This window comes from Phodopus roborovskii, unplaced genomic scaffold (assembly GCF_943737965.1).
Source record: "Phodopus roborovskii unplaced genomic scaffold, PHOROB, whole genome shotgun sequence".
In the NCBI taxonomy this organism is placed as follows: Eukaryota; Metazoa; Chordata; class Mammalia; order Rodentia; family Cricetidae; genus Phodopus; species Phodopus roborovskii.
Window position 1 is genome coordinate 48,408,062 of NW_026126511.1, and position 16,115 is coordinate 48,424,176.

At 43.0% G+C, this 16,115-nt stretch overlaps 1 protein-coding gene across 2 annotated transcripts in view; it reads right to left on the bottom strand.

Moving 5' to 3' along the window:
- Kif13b (kinesin family member 13B) overlaps positions 1-16,115 on the bottom strand; it is a 141,031-nt gene that overhangs the window by 40,759 nt on the left and 84,157 nt on the right. For both annotated transcript variants that reach the window (XM_051195502.1, XM_051195503.1), the window contains exons 19-27: positions 15,588-15,734; positions 14,259-14,408; positions 13,802-13,930; positions 8,257-8,427; positions 7,143-7,300; positions 5,080-5,212; positions 2,476-2,622; positions 1,869-1,898; positions 212-311 (exon numbers count right to left, since the gene is read on the bottom strand). In XM_051195502.1, the coding sequence (XP_051051459.1) occupies positions 212-311; positions 1,869-1,898; positions 2,476-2,622; positions 5,080-5,212; positions 7,143-7,300; positions 8,257-8,427; positions 13,802-13,930; positions 14,259-14,408; positions 15,588-15,734 (1,165 nt within the window). The remainder of the gene's footprint in view (positions 1-211; positions 312-1,868; positions 1,899-2,475; positions 2,623-5,079; positions 5,213-7,142; positions 7,301-8,256; positions 8,428-13,801; positions 13,931-14,258; positions 14,409-15,587; positions 15,735-16,115) is intronic.

Here is a 16,115-nt window from a genome sequence, read left to right on the forward strand (position 1 = left end):
CCTACATGTATGCCTGTGCCCTACTCCAAAAAAAAAAAAAAAACTACAAGATATCATTACAACCAAATAAAGGATAGACCCCAAGCCAAGAACAGGCATCCATCCTCACCACCACATTCACTGGGCCCTCAGCTGGCTACAAAAAGGCTATCAATGAGATGCCCTGGCCGCACTGCCATGGGGAGGGAAATGCCCCACTTGTTCTTCCTACCATGTTTACTGACGAGCTTCTGCAGTTGCTGATCCAAGTATTCTTGACGCTTGGTTAATGCATTGAGCCATTTTCTACGCAGCCTCTCTAAATCCCTATCCTGGAAGAAAACAGGGTAAGCCAAACTCAATGTAACATCCAAGCCAGACGTTCCCCAAACTAACCTCACTCTCTTAACTCGAAGACACAAGCAGCATACAACTATTCCCTGCCTTTTTTCTTTCTTTTTGGTCTTCACTATACGTAGCTGAAGATGACCTTGAACTTCACAAGTCTCTGTTCCCACCTCAGAGTGCTGGGTTCACCTCTGTCACCATGCCCAGAGTGAGTGAGGCATGGAAAATGAATCAAGGGCTTCATGTTTGCTAGGCAAGCACTCTACCAACTGCACTATGTAACAGCTCAACATGTAGCACCAACAGCAATTCTACCTACAACTCAGACTAACTCCCAAAACAGAAAGCATTAGCTTACTCTAGAGTAGATAGGCCCTGAAGAACTGGCTCTTTGTACTTGCTGAAAAACAGCATCTTTCTACAAGGTTGCCTTGCTGGACAAGACTCACAAATTGTATTTAAAAAGTTTCGAACTTCTACTCCTCAGATCCTTCAAGTTTCTAGCCACCGCCCCCTGTCGTGTCACACTAGACTCCGAGGACGCAGCACATAGTGCTTCTCCTCCTTGAGTCTGTGCATCTGGAAGATAGCGGTGGGTGAGAGGACAGGGGTTGTTACTGACAGACTCAGCTCCGCCAGTCAACACCTGCCAGAACACCACCCTGACCTCATTTCCTTTGTAACATGGTTAGGGGACTGGGTGGTTCGGAGGAATGCTGCAGATGTCAAGTATCTGGGTTTCAGCAGGGCATTTAACCAAATAGCCTATGACATTCCTGTGGACGAGATGGAGAAACAGGCTGTGCATCCACTTTAAGGGGCAGTGCAGGGGACGCAAATATCACATCCAGAGAGTGGTGATGAATGGAATAACGTCTGTTTAAAAGAAAACCCCACTACTAGTACCATGTTCAACCCCAGCTGAAAGATGAGGTGTTTTTGTTTTCTTCTTCTTTTATCAGTGACTTATAGGAAGGCAGACATTTCTATCGAATTAGGATGATGCAAAGCCAGGAGAGTGACTACAGAGGATGACATAATCAGGCTCCAAAGATCCCCGGCAGTCTTAAATGATGACTAACAAGATGCAACTTCACAGACACAAACAAAAGCTGGCACATTAGGAAAGGAAAAGATGGGGGTAATAAACTCTCCTCCCCAAACTAATGGATAAGTCAAGGAAGTAAAAATTTCAGGGTAACCTGGCTTCACACACATAAGACCCAGAAACAGGCATACTTATAACCCTATGTACCACCCCCCACAAAACCATGGGCGACTACTCTGCTCAAGGGGAACCCAGGCAAGGTATCTGTGTAAACAGCCCAATGCAGAGGCCCTGACTAAGAAAGGCTTCTGCCACAGGGCCTTATTAGTCCTAACTCCCCAGCCCCCCTCTATGACACCCAGCATCCATACTTTGTTTGACTTTCAGGAAAAGCAGAATTGTTTAATTATCAAGTAGTGCAGAGAGATCCTGGCCCGTGTAATTAAGCACTTGAATCAAGCTGATTTGATGAGGCCAACAGGTGCTCAATTACCTGGTAGCTGTCCATGTCCTCCTCTTCCTCCTAAAAGAAAACAGCATATTATGTAGAACCAAAACAATTATTTACCCACAAATCAGGCCTCCATACACAAGCACAATCTTCTCCCACAGTTCCTGCCTTCTTGTTTAATTGGCAGCCCACCCAGCCTCATCCCAGCCCTCCACTGTGAGGAAGCTGGTAAGACTAGGAGCTTCTAGAGAAAGTGAAGAGGTTCCCCTGACCTTTTCCAAGTCTGTGTACAATGCTCTCCCTGCTGGGCTTACAACCCCCCAACACCAGGAGAAATCAAACACCTGCTGACAAAGAGTCTTTTCCAGTCAGTGGGGGGTTCTATAAAGGGGTGGGCCAGGGGAGGAAGTTAATCACTGTTAGGCTTGGTGGTTTGCCAGACTGAGAGGTTTTAACTCTCAGTTCACCACACACTAGGACAACAACAACACACATTAACAAACAGCCTAGTGCAAGGGCCTCTTGTAAAGGCAGTGAGTGCACTGGAGAAGATACTAAGGGCAGAGAAAGGGTCAGGGGCAGCGATGTCTCAAAAGACTCTGGTCTGCTGTTGCCTTTCAAAAAGCACAGAGCAGGCACAGAAACTTACATGGAAGGTCTCATGGATCTTAGCAGGCCTGATGGGTCTAACTTTCACACACCCAATGCCAACTGACATTATGCACTCTTCCATCAGAGGTAAAGTTCCTGACTCCTGTACAGACTTCACTTCAACTTGAACTCGCCGGGACTGCCCCTGCAGCACAGAGAAAAATCAGCTTTTTGATTTTCAGAACTCTGGTTTAGAGAGACCCCTACAGCCTGATATAAAGAAATGCAGTTAGTTTTAGAGGCATCCACCTATCTCATCACTGTTAAATACTAAAGCACAAATTCAAACCTAGTCAGGAAAATGCATTTTTCTTCAAGCAAATAGGAGACAAACGGAACATACATTTTTTATAATTCCTGAATAATAAGAAACTAGAAGAAAGTTTCTTGTGTTTTATTTAATGAAAGTCAAGGGCTTGTCATGTAGGTCTAGCTGGCGCTGGCGTAGTACTCACTATGTACCCAGGCCTAATCTTGAATTCAAGGCAATCCTCTTGGCTTACCTGTCAGATGTGTTATGTGACAGAACATGTGAATGAAAACTTACAAGCAAAGGAAATATAAACAGTGCCTAATAAAAAATGTTCAACTGAGCCAGGTGTGGTGGTGCACACAAGTAACTTTAGCACTCAGGAGACAGGCAGGAAGATCTCTGTGAGTTCAAGGCTAGCTTGGGCTGCATTGGGCTCTAGGCTATCCTGAGCCATATAGAGTTCTAGGCTATCCTGGGCTACATAGAGTTCCAGGCCAGCATAGTCTATATAGCGTTCTGAGCCTCCATCCGGAGGCCTTAACTAAAAAAAGACCAACTTTCTGACAAGGGTTAACGATGAGAGCCTTAATTTCCACTAGCTAAGCTAGAAATTACTTCCAGCAGAGACCAAGGTTTATGAAATAGACACTATCAACCCTGTGGGACAGGAATTGAAACTGGTCAAGCTTGTTCTAGGGCCAAGTAAATCCAAACTGTGAGCAACCTTTGCCCCCGGAGTTCAACAATCAAGCACACTGATAAGTAATCTGGAAGCACCACAAAGAAGAAGGCAGCAGATCTACATTAAATGCATAATACTGACAACTATTTAAAGTGTGAAGCCCCCTGTACAGTCACTGAGTGACTGTTGCAGAGAAACACTTGTGGCCTAAGTTAAAGCACAGGATACCAAAGCTGGCATTCAGTCTGGTTTTCATTTTCATTTTTTTTTTTTTTTTCAGTCTGGTTTTTAAACTAAGAATTGCCAGGCAGTGGGGACACACACCTTTAATCCCAGCACTTGGGAGGCAGAGGCAGACAGATCTCTGTGAGTTTAAGGCCAGCCTGTTCGACAGAGCAAGTTCTAGGACAGCCAAGGCTACACATAGAAAACCTGTCTGAAAATTCCTCACTGGCCCCTCACAAAAGAATTCAGCTATGTCTCTCCACAGCACTGTCTCAACCCAGCATAATGCACAGTGCCATCTCTCTCCACAGCACCGTGTCTCGGCATAGCACTGTGGCTGGAAATCCTCTTCTTTGGCTCCAAGTCTCTCATGCATGAATGCATTTGAGAAAACCCATTTGCTTCCTCCTTCTAGAACAGGAAATTTAAATATTTAAGCAAACATTCTCTTTCCTGCAACCTCTTCTCATGTTTTTCTTTTAACATTCATCTCTATAGCAATTCTAATAATAACGGGTTTTTAAAGATTTTTAGAAATGTATGGATGTGTGAGTGTCTTTGTGAATATATGCCATGTGACTGTCAAGGACCTCAGATCTCCCAGGGCTGGAGGTACAGGTGATTGTGAGCCATGCAACCTGGGCGCTGGGAACCAAATTTTAATCCACTGGCAGAGCAGAAAGAATTCTTAATCACTGAGTCATTTATTTCTCCAGCCCACTAAGGTTGTGTTTTAAAGTATGGAAACTATAGAGAACAACCTACTAAATTTTGGTATGGTATAAAGTGTAGTAAAAAAGAGTATTTCCAAATTATTTATGCCAATTATACTGAGATTTTCCACTCTCTGAAATATGTGTGACAGACATGAAAGCAGGAGAGGATACAATTTGGGGAAGATGAAGGCAGCAAGAGGAGGTGTAGGGGAGGGAGTCTGGGGAAGCACTGGAATAAGCACTAAGTATATGGGCATATGCAGGAAACTGACATGATAAAGACTGCTACTTTTTGCTAACCAAACAAAGTATGAATGGAGACCCTCCCTGTCACTGTTAGCCAGCAACACAGACTGACAGATTGCCACTCACTGGTAAGTAGCGACTATTCCACACCTCAGCCACACATACTTAACAGCTGCCAGGTGTCAAGCAAATGGCTTTCTAGCACTCTACTAAATGTCACCAAAACCCACAATACTGGTGCTGGCCTCCCCTCTGTGATCCAGATGAAGGAGCTCACGAGTACACAGCCTGGACCTGGCGGGTCAGCCCCTGCACATTCAGTCCTTCCTGCCACTTTGAACTGCTGTCCTCGAACTCACGAGCAGGAAAATAATACTTGGCTTGTCCACCTTCTGTCCCATTCTTTAGCTCTGTCTCCTTGAAAGCTCTTCTTTTCAACCCAGCAAGAAGGGTTTTACTATGACATCACAATCTTGGTACCTGCCGGAGCTGGAAGATCCCTCCTGTTGGGACATCTTTTGCGGCAATCACTTCCACAGGGCAGTATTCACCATTCTCATTCTGTTCCAAGATCTGAACCCAGAATTCCAACTTCCTGGTGACTTCGCTCCACCTAGGAAATACATGCAGTTCTTGGGAAATTACACTTCTTTTGGTGTGCAGTTTCATGTATACCAGATTGTGCTCAAAACTCGGTATATAGTCGAAGGTAACCTTTAACTTCCAATCTTCCTGCCTTCTTCTCCTGAGATTACAGGTGTGTGCCAACAGACCCAGTGTATGCAGTACTGTGAATCAAAGCCAGGGTTTCATGCGTGCTGAGAAGCACCCTTCCGACTGAGCCACCTCCACAGCCCCCAAACCATGCCTTTCTACTTCAGTGCAGACAGCTTAGAATCTTACATTTGACTTAACAGTGAGGATGACCTTAAACAGAGGAGCCCAGGGAAATGACCTTCAAATCAGAAAGAAATGTACAACATGTAACGGCAAATAGCATGAACTGAAAGTCAAATTCATAATATCAGATACAGGATGGCTCCTTGGTTTTCTGTTGTGGTTTTCTGAGGACTGAACCCAGGTGGCCTGCATGTGCTAAGCAAATGCTCTAACACTGAGCCACACCGTCCGTAATCACTGGCACTTTTGTTTAAAACTCAGTGTAGGGCTGGAACAATGGCTCAGAGTTCAAACCCACATAAACAGTGGGTGCAGTGGCCCAACTGTAATCCCAGTAAACACAAGGCACAAACAATGTAGGGCTCTGCAGAGTAAGGTGGACAGGTAGACTACCTGGGGAGCTCTGGGCTCAAAAGAAAGACCCTGCTTTGAGAGCAACAGAGAAAGACATGTGACATCACCTTCTGGCCTCTACATGCATGCATACGTGTGCCCAAACACCTTGTGAACATGAGTGTGTACATACACACACACACACACCAGCATACTCATGGAGTGGGGTCACGACAAATGCTTTTGAAAGTGGTTACCCAATGACTGAAATATCTGGTCAGTACACAGAAGCCAAGCACAGGATGCTCATCTCATAGGAAGGTATCGTCTGTGACTTGAGAAGGATGTGCTCTCAGGTCAGTAAGAAAATGAAGAAAACAAATCTCATCTTCTAATTTTGGATTTGGCAAAAAGAAAAAAAATCTGCTTCCATCTTAAGATGGAAGTAACCTCCCCCCCCCCCCTTCAGTCATTCCCTTTTAATTCTTTCATGTCATCAAATGAGCCTACATCAAAACTGGAAAGGAGTGGGGATGCAGAACTGTGCAGTGCTTGCCTAGCATGTGTGAGGCCCTAGGTTCAAACCAGCAGCACAAAATCAAACAAGTAACCAACAACAACAACCGCTTATGAGCCAGAGACAGGGTCAATGTGAATGCTACAGCAGATTGTCATCTACCTCTCCACAGCTAGTTAATTAGACAAAACTTGCTGTGCTGAGTGAACTTCATCTCACTGTTGCTTCTTAAACACCCAAGTGCATTTTTCCCATCATTCTCTAAAGTTCACACAGCTTTAAGGAAATTTTACTGGGAGACTAAAGCCGTAGAGACAAACCTGGGGATGCTTAGGAAAAGGTGACAGTCGATTATAAAATAACTGTGATGGCTCAATAGTGAAAGTGCTTGCTGTACAGGCATGAGGGCCCAATAGAGTCTAGAGCTCCAACACACAAATAACACTGGGTGAACCAATCAACACCTATACTCCCAGCTCTGAACATGTGGACACACAGGACCCTTGAAGCAAGGTGGCCAGCCAGCTTAGCCCTACTGGTGAGCTCTGGGTTTGAATGAGGGGCCTTGTGCCTCAACGAATAAGGTGGAGTGATTGAGGAAAACTCCCCATGTCAATTTTGACCCCCTCCCAACACACACTTAGCACAAACCCACATTCATACAAATATGTATACACACATACACTAGGGGAAGAAAAATAATTTAAAAATAAATGACAGTCACTGCCATTTTTTTTTTTTTTTTTTTTTTTTCAAACTAGAAATGGGAATCCAATGGATATCAAAAACTCACCTGTCCCGAAGACTCCTTGTTTTTGCCTGGATGATTCCCAAATCCCACAGGGCTGGGTTTTTCCGAGGATCATTCATTTTATGTCCATATACTTCGATGGCCAGTGCCCCATCCGAGAGATACTCAATGAAGTCTTCTGTGATGTTAACATTAAACTCCTGAAACACAATGACTCATTAGAGAGCAGCACATACTGGCTTGATCTATTGACACTTAAGCTAGGCTTCACATCTTTAATGATATCAGAGAGGAAAGACACAGACAACAGCACACTTTCCTCATAGAACAGAGTGTTATTTAACACCGATGGCAACATGCACACCGACCAACACTCTTGTTTTCATATCCAGTATGGCTCCGAAGGAAGCTGGAGATACGGCTCTGTGCTTAAGACTGAGGACTCACATCTGGTAACTTACAACTACCTACAAGGCCAGATCCATGGGATTGATGCCTCTGTGGGTACCTGCACTCATGAGCACACACCCACAAAGAAACCCACTGATTTTTTTTAAAAAAAATTGACCTTTTAAAATTAAAAATACATAAACATAGCCATGACTTTAAAACTTCTCATTTTGAAAGAATAGTCTGTAAATAGCAAGTTATTTTGTTAGCAATGTTTTTGAGAGCCTGTTTCCATTTTTGTTGTGGGTCAAGTGTGGGATAAATAGCAAAAGCCAGTCCAAACTCCAATGGTCGCCAGCCAAAGGCAGAGTGACGACCACTACCTTGAGTTTATTTGGTCCACAAAAATGTCATCATTAATAATAACTGGTCAAGACCAATAAACATGACAGAACAGGTGATGGCCAGCAAGGTGGTCTCTGATCTTGTTATCTTCATTTTCACTAAAACACTAGTTTCTTACCTTTTTGTAAAACACAGGCTTCCTCTGGAAGACTGCTCACATACACATCTACACAGCTTGCTTTTCTTTGTATAGAAGTTGAGTCTTGATTGTGGACAAGCTAAATGAACTAACACTTTGTTCTAGGACTACATAATACTTCAAGATGAATATTGGCACAATCATTCACAGATGCGGCACTCACTCTTTAGCTGTGTTTACATGAATAACTTGGACACTGAGGTAGACTGGGAAGGAACTCACACTGCAATGATCGAACACCACCATACACTGTGGCTCCTTGCTGGTGGGAGATGAAGAGGTATCCACTTCGGGGGCAACAGTCACTGGCTCCTGCTGATCCCAGAAGTCATATTTGCAGAATACAAAGTGGCACAGATGTTGCGGCAACCCTGTGGCTTGGAGTATTTTAACCTGCAGAGAAAGAAGGCTCTACTTGTTTTGACCAGAAGGCTTTAATGAGCACTTAATTCAAAGACTGGGGGTATAGGGGAAGGTCCCGTCCTGGCTCTGTCATCAAACATGCACCCACTTTAAACCTATGTCTTTAGTGTTAGCCCAGGACTAGCTCAGGCCCAGGGCCTGACACAGGATGATGGCAACCATATACCAAGGTAGGTGGTGCTGGGCAGCACTTAAAAGCTGACTGGAGCATTTGAATCCTAGTTTGTCAGGATGTAGGATACCATCACCATCATTTCCACAAGAAGGTTCTGGAAACCAACATCACCCAGCATTTTATAAGGAAAGCACAAAGGTATTTAGCACAATGAGCAAAGCACAGAACTGTGTCTGAGTCAACAAGCAGGAAATCTTCAGGAAAGGGCAAGATTCACCCAATTATCTCAAGTTTAAGGAGAAACTGAGTTCTGGAATGGAATGCCATGTACTACAATTATATTACTTTATTTTTATTTTATTTCTATTTGAGAACTTCACTGAGTGTTGCATTTGACCGTCTTGTCTAGAGGGGAGAATGGAGGAGGTAAAGACCTTAGAGTTGCTGTTTTCTGTACTGACATTGCCCGGGTACCTTCCCCTGAGAGTGATGGCAAACACTCAAAGGAAGCTCTGGATGAGGACCCTGGAGTCCATGATTACAAAGTATGGCCAGAAGCACGTGCACAGTAGGACCAATATCCCAGAGAAAATGTCTGCACCAGAGCCTTTTAAAGAAAAGGGCATTTTTAGTATTTTTTTAAAAGCTATATGGATATATGTATTGTGTGTGGGTATGTGCCTATGAATGCAGGTTCTTGTGGGTCGACTTGTTAAATGCTAGTTGCCACTGCTGTACAGTTCCATAGCCCTCTGCAAGTGGATGGTGGAAACAGAACTCAGGTCCTCCTGAAGAGCAGCAAACACCCTTAACCACTGAGATAACCTCCAGCTGCCCATACTAGATCTTAAAACAGCCAAACATTCTTAATACTTTTTACAGTAGCATCTGGATTTCATCTTGGAGTTTCTATGTAACTTGTGATGGTGTTAAAACCACACAATTATGAAGTAATCCTAGAGTTATTAATTATACTGTATAGTATGTGTGATGGCTATTGCTGTCTATTTGACTACATCTGGAATTAATTAAAACCATAATGGCTAGGCACACCTGTGAGGGAGTTTTTTCTTTCTTTTCTTTTTTTTAAATTCATTTTTATGTATATTGGTGTTCAGACTGCATGTACGTTTGTTGTGTGAGGGTACCAGATCTTCTGGATCTGGAGTTATAGACAATCGTGAGCTGCCATATGGGTACTGAAAATTGAGCCCAGAAGCTTTGAAGAATAGGCAATGCTCCTAACCTCTGAGCCATCTCTTCAGCCCTGGAACTTTTTTTTCTTAATTAAGTCATTTTAAATGGGAAGACCCACTTCTAATCTGGATCTTAGAGGTAGAAAGAATCTGGGCTACACCCTCTGCTGGCAGCCTACATAAAAGATCTAGAAGGAAGTTTGCTGTCATTGTCTGCTTGCTCTCACTCTCCCTATCAAGTCCATTCCTTCAATGATATTAGAGCTTACTTCTTTGAGATTCTGCTGTACACTGAAGACCATCTGAGACATCCAGTTTCATGAACTGAACAACTACTGGATTCTAGGACCTCCCATTCATAGGCAGCCATTGCTGGACTAGTTGGACCACAACCTGCAAGCCATTCTAATAAATCCCCTTTAGGAGACAGACAGACAGACAGACAGACAGACAGACAGACAGACAGACAGACAGACAGACAGAGTCAGTCTATAAGTTATGTTTCTCTAGAAAACCCTGGATGACAAGCAGGATTTTCACACAACTGAGTTAATCACATATTACACTGTCCAGTAAGCTGTCTGATTCCCTCCATATCTAGTAAATAAATTTAATGAGAATAAATTGGACTATGTGGTGTCAGTTCTAGTAGCTCAATAACCTCAACCATAACCATAGCATTCAGGGACTCTGAGGACACACACAATTACACAAAGCAGATTTCCTGTGTAAAATATACAAAACAGGTCAGCAACAAACAGTGACTTCATTTTATGCCATTTCTGCCTGAGATGTCAACAAGCTTGGACCACCTAGCCACCAAGTCTCTGACAGGCTCTGAAAGAGTGATTTGTTTTCTATCTCCACAGCAAACAGACCATCAGTATTCTAGGATACATTTTACAGGAAATTTTTTCAAGGTTGTTTTCTCTACATGTTGAAAATGTTTATTATGTAGCTCAAATGAGGGGTAATATGCTGTGGGGGGTGATTACAAGGTCTTGGCATTACACAGATCTAAAATAATCTTTGCCACTTGCTAGCCTGTGTGCTGGTATAAATTAAAATCTTAAGCTTAGCTTTCTCCTGGCAGAGAGGGGAGGATTTATGTCTACCCTTACACAGGTGAGGCCACACCAATGAAAACAAGATGAATGACAGCAAGGCAGACATTGCACACGTATTGATTTGTGACAGAATTCCATCTGAAAGTCATTGTTTTCCTACAGAAATGAATCTCAATCTAAGGCTGAAATAAACAAGAAACAAAATGGGATGTGCTAACCTGCCCTCTACAGGAACTTCTAGAATCAAGACTGCCAGAAATGAAGAGCAACAGGAACAAGGAATAAACCAAGAACACAGGCTGTTTGGAGCTTTTTATTGCCATTTTTTAAAATTTAGCTATAAATTGTCAACTTTCAGCTCAATATGAAAGAGCCAATGTATCAGCAGGAATTAATGACATTTAACTTAATGTTTTCTGAAAACAGGAATATGGGCATACTCTTTCATTATGGAAAAAATGAATGCAGATGTCTTGTACAGCCAGTAATTTCCTCGCTCATGGTACCAAAACCATCCCTGGGTTTGACTTTTCACAGGAACTTCACTCACCACCGTGTCTTACCTGTCCTTTTCTTTTACACAATGGGCCCCAGAGCTAGCACAGGTCTCTAAGAAACCTGTCCCACTTAAATGAATACTGCTTCTTAGAAGTGGTAGATTCTGAGTCCGGAAAAGGAAATGTATATAGGATAAGAAGAAATGTTTGCCATATTCAAAAGCTATCAGTCAATAAGGGTCAGGCTCACATCTTCAGGGCCCAAGAGGCAACTGAAGGGGCTGACACTACTCAACTTTGGGAACACTAGAGATTTGATACAAATAATAAATACCCAGGATTAAATGACACACATGTTAAGTCTAAGAGTTCACTATGACATGAAGACAATTTTAAAAGCCAGTAATTTTAACAGAAAACACACCATTACCTATAACACATCCTTGCTTTCCTATCATATAACACATTATATTTGGCTGCTGACCTACATCTAACACCTCTTAACATGCAATGCAAGGACAATCAACAGATCAACAGAGCAACACACAGGTTCTATGACAAACAAATTTCAATGTGAGAAAGAATGCAGAATCTACAGACACTAACAAAGACACTTAAGAAAGCTGGCTGAATAGTTTATGACCTTAAGGAATCTATTTATTTATTTTATTTTTTTAAAGTACCCACTATTTTGGAGACACATATTACTTATAGATGAAGTATGATGCCTGGGTGTCTATCATAAAGCTACTCCTAAGGGGAGTGGCATCATGAGGTGCATAGCTGAGCCATGCTGGACTGTCAGGACACTATGGAGCAGGGTGAGTGGGGACTGACTACACTTTCCTTACTACATTCATGCTTGATATCTTCCATTATATCATAACATATTTTATCATTTTTTAAAAAAGCCATGTTATCTCAAATACACATCTTTTTTTTTTTAATGACAAATTCCCATTCTTGTTTTGTTGTTGCTGTTTTTTTTGTTTTGGTTTTTCAAGACAAGATTTCTCTGTGTAGCACTGGCTATCCTTGAACTCACTCTATAGTTCTGGGTGGTCTTGAACTCACAGAGATCCACCTGGCCCTGCCTCCTGAGTTCTAGGATTAAAGGCATGCACCACCATCAACTAGCATCATTCTCATTATTTTACACTATGAAAGCTGACCTCTCAGAGATGCAATCATTGTCTGTCATCTCAGAAATGAGCCACATGAAGTCAGAAAGCCCACTTAACTACGGTAACCAGGCACGTGACCTTGAGAAAGAGGTTCTTGCTACAAATTAGCAAGAGTGAGACTATTAGTGACTTAAGAATTGTCCCCGCCCACTGGAGCAACTCATGTCTCAAAACACTGCAGGCCTCATCATGTGGACAGCTACAAAAAGCAGCCCTGCTCTCCGCAGCACTAGCTTCCCCTACCTATGGCTGTGTGTAACTTATTCCTTTTAACAACTTTAAGTCTAGAAATATTTACTAAGGAAGAAGGCTGACCTAGGATAAGTTAAGAACCAAGAGCCTGACCTAGGCTTCTTCACGGACTTTTTAAATCACATCTTTTAAACACTATAGGTTCTTACTGGTCTCTTGTCATCAAAATCCTGCCAGGATTCTAAGCCACTAGCAGCACTGGTCCACTAGGGGGCATTAGAGACTCAGACAAGGACTGTACTAGATCTAGAGTGAAGAGGGCACAGGTGCCAGGGAGCATGCTGCCCTCCATACCATTCACCCAGCACCTGCAGATCTGGTTTTAGCTGACACCCTCTCATTCTCCCAGAATCTCCCTCAGTCTCCCTCAGAACCCTCCATCTATTCACAGCTTTCCTGTGTGCCTGGACAGCTGGTGCCAGCGTATCATAGCAATGGATCATACAGTAGAGGCATCTGCTCATTCCCACATATCCTTAGCTGATGGACAGTAGGAACCTGGCATTTACCCCGAGACCTGATGTAGGTCTTCAGGATAACATTCACAGTGTGCCATGAACAGCACACACAGGAAGATCAGACAGAAAGGGCCAGGAACCCTTGGGCTGGGAGGACACACATGCAAAGGCACTGGGTAACCAGGGAGAAGCATGGAGAAGCTTGGCAGAGTGAAAATGGCAGCAGCTAAGGGACAGGCCACAGAGAGGCAAACATTCGTTTTCATCAGAACTCGAAAGCTCCAGTAATAGAAAACTTCTATGGGAATTCTGGGCTGCTCCACAGAGCAAGACATGTAAGCAGGCTCATTCGCCCATTGCTGAGTGGCAGAGAAGAGAGGTGACTTGCCAAAGGCCACAGAGAGGAAGTATTGGAAGTGCTGAGTGAGTCTCTAGAAGTATGACAAACATAATCCCTAAGATGCTCCCGCAAAAAGATGTCTTTGAAGACAGGCATTTATAAGTTGTTGAAAATGCGATTATTATGGAAATCCCTACAATCTTAGGTCCTTCTAGAATATTGGCCTGGGGCTTACCATGCAGACCAGCCTGTTCTCCTGGGCTTCCTTTTCAGAGCTGATCTCTGTAGCATCATCTCCTCCTACAATCCTCTCCCCAATGGCCCCGCTGAGTCGCATCACCTCCACATGCAGCCGACCTGCCACCTAAAGTAAGGAGGCAAAACAAATACTGGTTTCTGGGTTGAGCTTTTGCCCTTTGAGGACCCATCTTCCTTGATAAAGCCAGAGAGAGGATAACAATGTCTGAAAAGCTAAAAGGTGATTTTCTAACAGCTGCTCTGCAATCTAAGCCAACTAGGAAAAGCCCCCTTATGGCCCTTTGGAAATACAAGGTACCCATAACACAAATACTTGTCATTAGTCAGGACTGGTTTAAAAAAAAATCAAGGTATGAATGACAAGTGTCCTGTGACCACCCACTGACTGTTCCTGAACTGCTCTGCATAGTGAGGCAGACAGAGTGAAAGCCAACCTCTCCCTTCTGGTTGATGATTGGCACAGCATACTGTAACTTCACATCATAAAACAGGGTCTCCAGGAAGACATTAGCCACACCAATTAGACTGTGATTTTCTTGCTCATCATAGAATGGGTCAGCACGCTTGAAGTAAGACCGGATGACCTGAAAGAGATTTCAAACATACAACCTCGAAAGAAAAAGAAAATCACATAAAATACACTCATTTGACCAATAGCTTCACCTCTATATCCTGACGCCTAGGTTGGTTTGTTTGCTTGTTTGTTTGTTTGTTCGAGACAGGGTCTCACTGTGTAGCCTTGACTAGTGTGTAACTCACTATACACCCCAGGCTAGTCTTGAATTCACAGAGATCTTTGTGCAGAAGTTTTGACATAGAGAGACAGACAAACAGACAGACTGGCTGAGAAGGAAAAGCTGAGAGCACTGACCCTCTTCACTGTTTCTGCAGGCAAGAAGATCCTACTAAACTGTCAGACTGCTGCGAAGCATCGCAGTGGGGAGTTCTTGTCTGCATCTGTTTTTACACCTATTTCTAAGTCAAAAAGGAAGAGAAATGAAGAAGAAAATTATGAATTTAAGCAAAATTATCATCTAATCATAAAAAGCCATTTGGATTGATGACAATCTGGAAAAAAAAAAGAGCTAAGGAAGAAAACAACTCTATATAGAAAGAAGACCAGCAGAATTGAAAACATTGGTATAGGAAGTAGGGTATGGTAGTACAATCCATAATCTCACCGCTCAGGAGGCTGAGGCAGGAAGAGCAAGCTGAGCTACAGGGAGACCCTGTCTTAAGAGAACAAATGTCTAGAAGCAAACAACAACAAAATACATGAGCTATATTTCTGCTTTGAGTATGTACTACTACATGGCTCACCCGAATAAGAAAAGCTGGCAATAGAGGACCCTTTGCCAGTACAGATCTCAGGCACTTACTTTGGGATCAAAATGCCTTCAAAATCCTTTCTAGCAGTGCACCAATGACTGCAAAACCACAAACTGTGGGGTAGCTGTTTGGTGTGCTAAGATGGCCTGGTCCCTGCCTCAACAAGAACCCCAAAACAACCTGAGATAAACACACTAACAGATGGAAAAGGGAAAATCTGCTAGATAAAAAGGAAAACATGCAAATGGCCAATTATTAAAATTATTACTTAACAACTTAAGTTAAAATTAAGTAAATTAAGTAAAATTAAGATAAATTTTACTTTAAAATTAGAGCAACAATTTTGGAAAAGCATTCAATGTCCCTGAGCCGGCAGATCTGCTATGTCTTGGCCCCTTCTGGGACTATCAGATACCAACTCTTCTGCAACTCACCGGGCTGTCTTCTTCACATTCCTTCCACTCCTGGTAGAGGTCTCTCATATCCAAAAGCCTGTTTTCTAGCTTTTCCAAAGACCAAATCTGCTTTCCTTTTCCTTTTCTTCTCACCTGGATGGCAGGTTCACTGAGGAGAGAGCCTCGCTGCAGAGATGGGAGTTGGCAACAAGACAAAGTTAGCTGACACAGTCATGAAACTGTTTGTCTCTTTTGAGACAGGGTTTCATGTGGCCTAGGCCCGCCTCAAACTCCTGATCTTCCCGCTTCTACCTCCTAAATTAAAGCAGCAGTTCTCAACCTGTGGACTGTGACTGCTTTGGGGGTCACACAGGGGTCACCTAAAACCATCAAAAAAACACGGATTTTATACTATGATTCATAACAATAGCAAAATTACAGCTATGAAGTAGCAACAAACATGATTCTGTGGCTTGGGTTCCTTACCACGACATGAGGAACTATATTACAAGGCTGCGGCATTAGGAAGGTTGAAAATCACTGTCCTAAAGATTAAGGAGTGTACTA